Raw genomic sequence first — 1,896 nt, 5'->3', positions numbered from 1 at the left:
AAACCCCACACCAAAAATAGTGCCGACAAACCCTCTTGCAGTGAGAACTTCCAAAATGAATCCCCAAATGATAGTATCATAAGCCTTTTGCAAATCCAGTTTGTAGATCAAATTACCACCTCTACAGGTCTTGTTCAGATCATGTAGTAGTTCCTGTGCCAAAAGAGTGTTGTCAATAATGGATCTCCCCTTCACAAATGCAGTTTGATTGGGTCTAATGATATGTTCAAGATGGGGCTGAAGCCTATTGACAATGATTTTGGTGATTGCTTTACTGATGACAGTGGCTAGATAAATTGGTCTAAAGTGATTCCAGTTGGTTTTCATCTCAGATTTCGGGATCAGCACAAAAGTAGAGGCACTGAAGTAATATGGAAGATTATTTCCTTGGAAAAAACTAGCCACAGCAGCTATTACCTAAGGATTAATAATGTCCCAAGATTTTTTATAGAACTCAGCAGTGAATCCATCAGGGCCAGCTGCTTTGTTGCTATCAATAGAATTCATAGCCTCCCATATCTCCTCTTCATCAGGAATTTCAGTAAGTTTTAGGTTAGCAGTGTATTTCAGTTCAGCAGAGAAATAATTTGGATCAAAAGGGATTTTGTGATTATGATCTTGATTCAAAAGGTTTTTGAAATAACTTACTGCATCATTTGCTATTTAAACATTCTCATGTAGCCACTTCCCCTCAGCATTTTCAATAGCATGTATAGTGTTACATTTCCTTTGGTATTTGATATAAGCATGGTAAAATTTGGTGTTTCTGTCCCCATCAGTGAAGATGTTCATAGCTGCTTTCTGCTTAAAGAATTGGTCTTGATAATAAATAGCAGTAAGAAGTTTGTTTTGGACAGTAAGCAGTTCATTTTCCTAAACTATTCCTTCTTGTTGATCTAGCTCCAATCTTATTACTTCCTCTTCTAGCTCTTGCACTTTAGTAAGGGCATTTCCAAATGCCCCCCAACTCCATTTCCTAAGGGCATTGGCAGTTTTGATTTGTAGCAAACTGAGTTTAATGAAGGGGTCAGTATGTGAAATATCATTCCAAAGGTTAACAATGTAGGAGTTGTAAGAAGAGTGGGAAGACCACATGTTTAGATATCTAAAAGGGGGAGGGGAAGATGTATTATCTGAGGAGGTGATGCTAATAAGTGTTGGTCTGTGGTCAGAACCAGCAAGGCTGAGATGAGTGACAAAAGTGAGGAGGAAATGGTTATACCAGCTATCATTGACCAATACTCTATCAAGTCTTTCCCAAATTTTAGCCCTCTTACAAGTATGAGCAGGTCCCTTGAAACCAAAATCAAACAAACCAGCATTGTGGATATTATCATTAAACGTGTTCATTTTGGCTTGGCTAAGAGCACTGTCCCCTGATTTTTAGTAGAAGACGTAATGCAGTGAAAGTTTCCCCCTACAATCCAAGGGGAGTCTATTTGCTGACTAATATTCAACAAATAATTCTAAAGCTCTTTTCTATCATCCTTTGTACAACCTACATATATGAAGGTAGCATATCCCAAATGGCCATCGATATTAAACTTGAAATGAACAGATTGTTGATGATTAACAAGGATATTCCATCTAATTTCCTTTCTACATAAAATCTAGATTTTGTTGTTGGAATTGGCAAAATTATTAAAACTAGGAAACTTTTTTATTAGCTTTTGATAGTTTTTGTGAACCATAGGTTCAAGAATTACTATGCACCAAAGTTTGTATTTATAATTCAAATGCAAAACTCTTTTAAGAGAGATGGGATTGGCTATTCCCCTAATATTCTAGCAAAGGATATTAATCATTTGGTGGATGAATTTGGAGGGATGGTTGTGATCTTGATCTAGTTCTACCTCTGTGATGATGGGGAGAACCAAACTTTGTTCTGCCTTTACT

General features: G+C 36.9%; 1 protein-coding gene across 1 annotated transcript; it reads right to left on the bottom strand.

The window, feature by feature from the left end:
- Positions 1-417: 417 nt before the first annotated feature.
- LOC110036200 lies at positions 418-1,350 on the bottom strand. The gene is made up of 3 exons (XM_020740595.1): positions 916-1,350; positions 723-801; positions 418-617 (listed from the first exon to the last, which is right to left on the bottom strand). Exons 1-3 carry the CDS (start codon positions 1,348-1,350, stop codon positions 418-420), a joined length of 714 nt encoding a protein of 237 aa, XP_020596254.1.
- Between the last annotated feature and the right edge of the window lie 546 nt (positions 1,351-1,896).

This window comes from Phalaenopsis equestris, unplaced genomic scaffold, assembly GCF_001263595.1.
Source record: "Phalaenopsis equestris unplaced genomic scaffold, ASM126359v1 Scaffold203704, whole genome shotgun sequence".
Classification (NCBI taxonomy): Eukaryota; Viridiplantae; Streptophyta; class Magnoliopsida; order Asparagales; family Orchidaceae; genus Phalaenopsis; species Phalaenopsis equestris.
The sequence above is the reverse complement of the archived record's forward strand: the minus strand, read 5'-3'. Positions and strand labels throughout refer to the sequence as shown.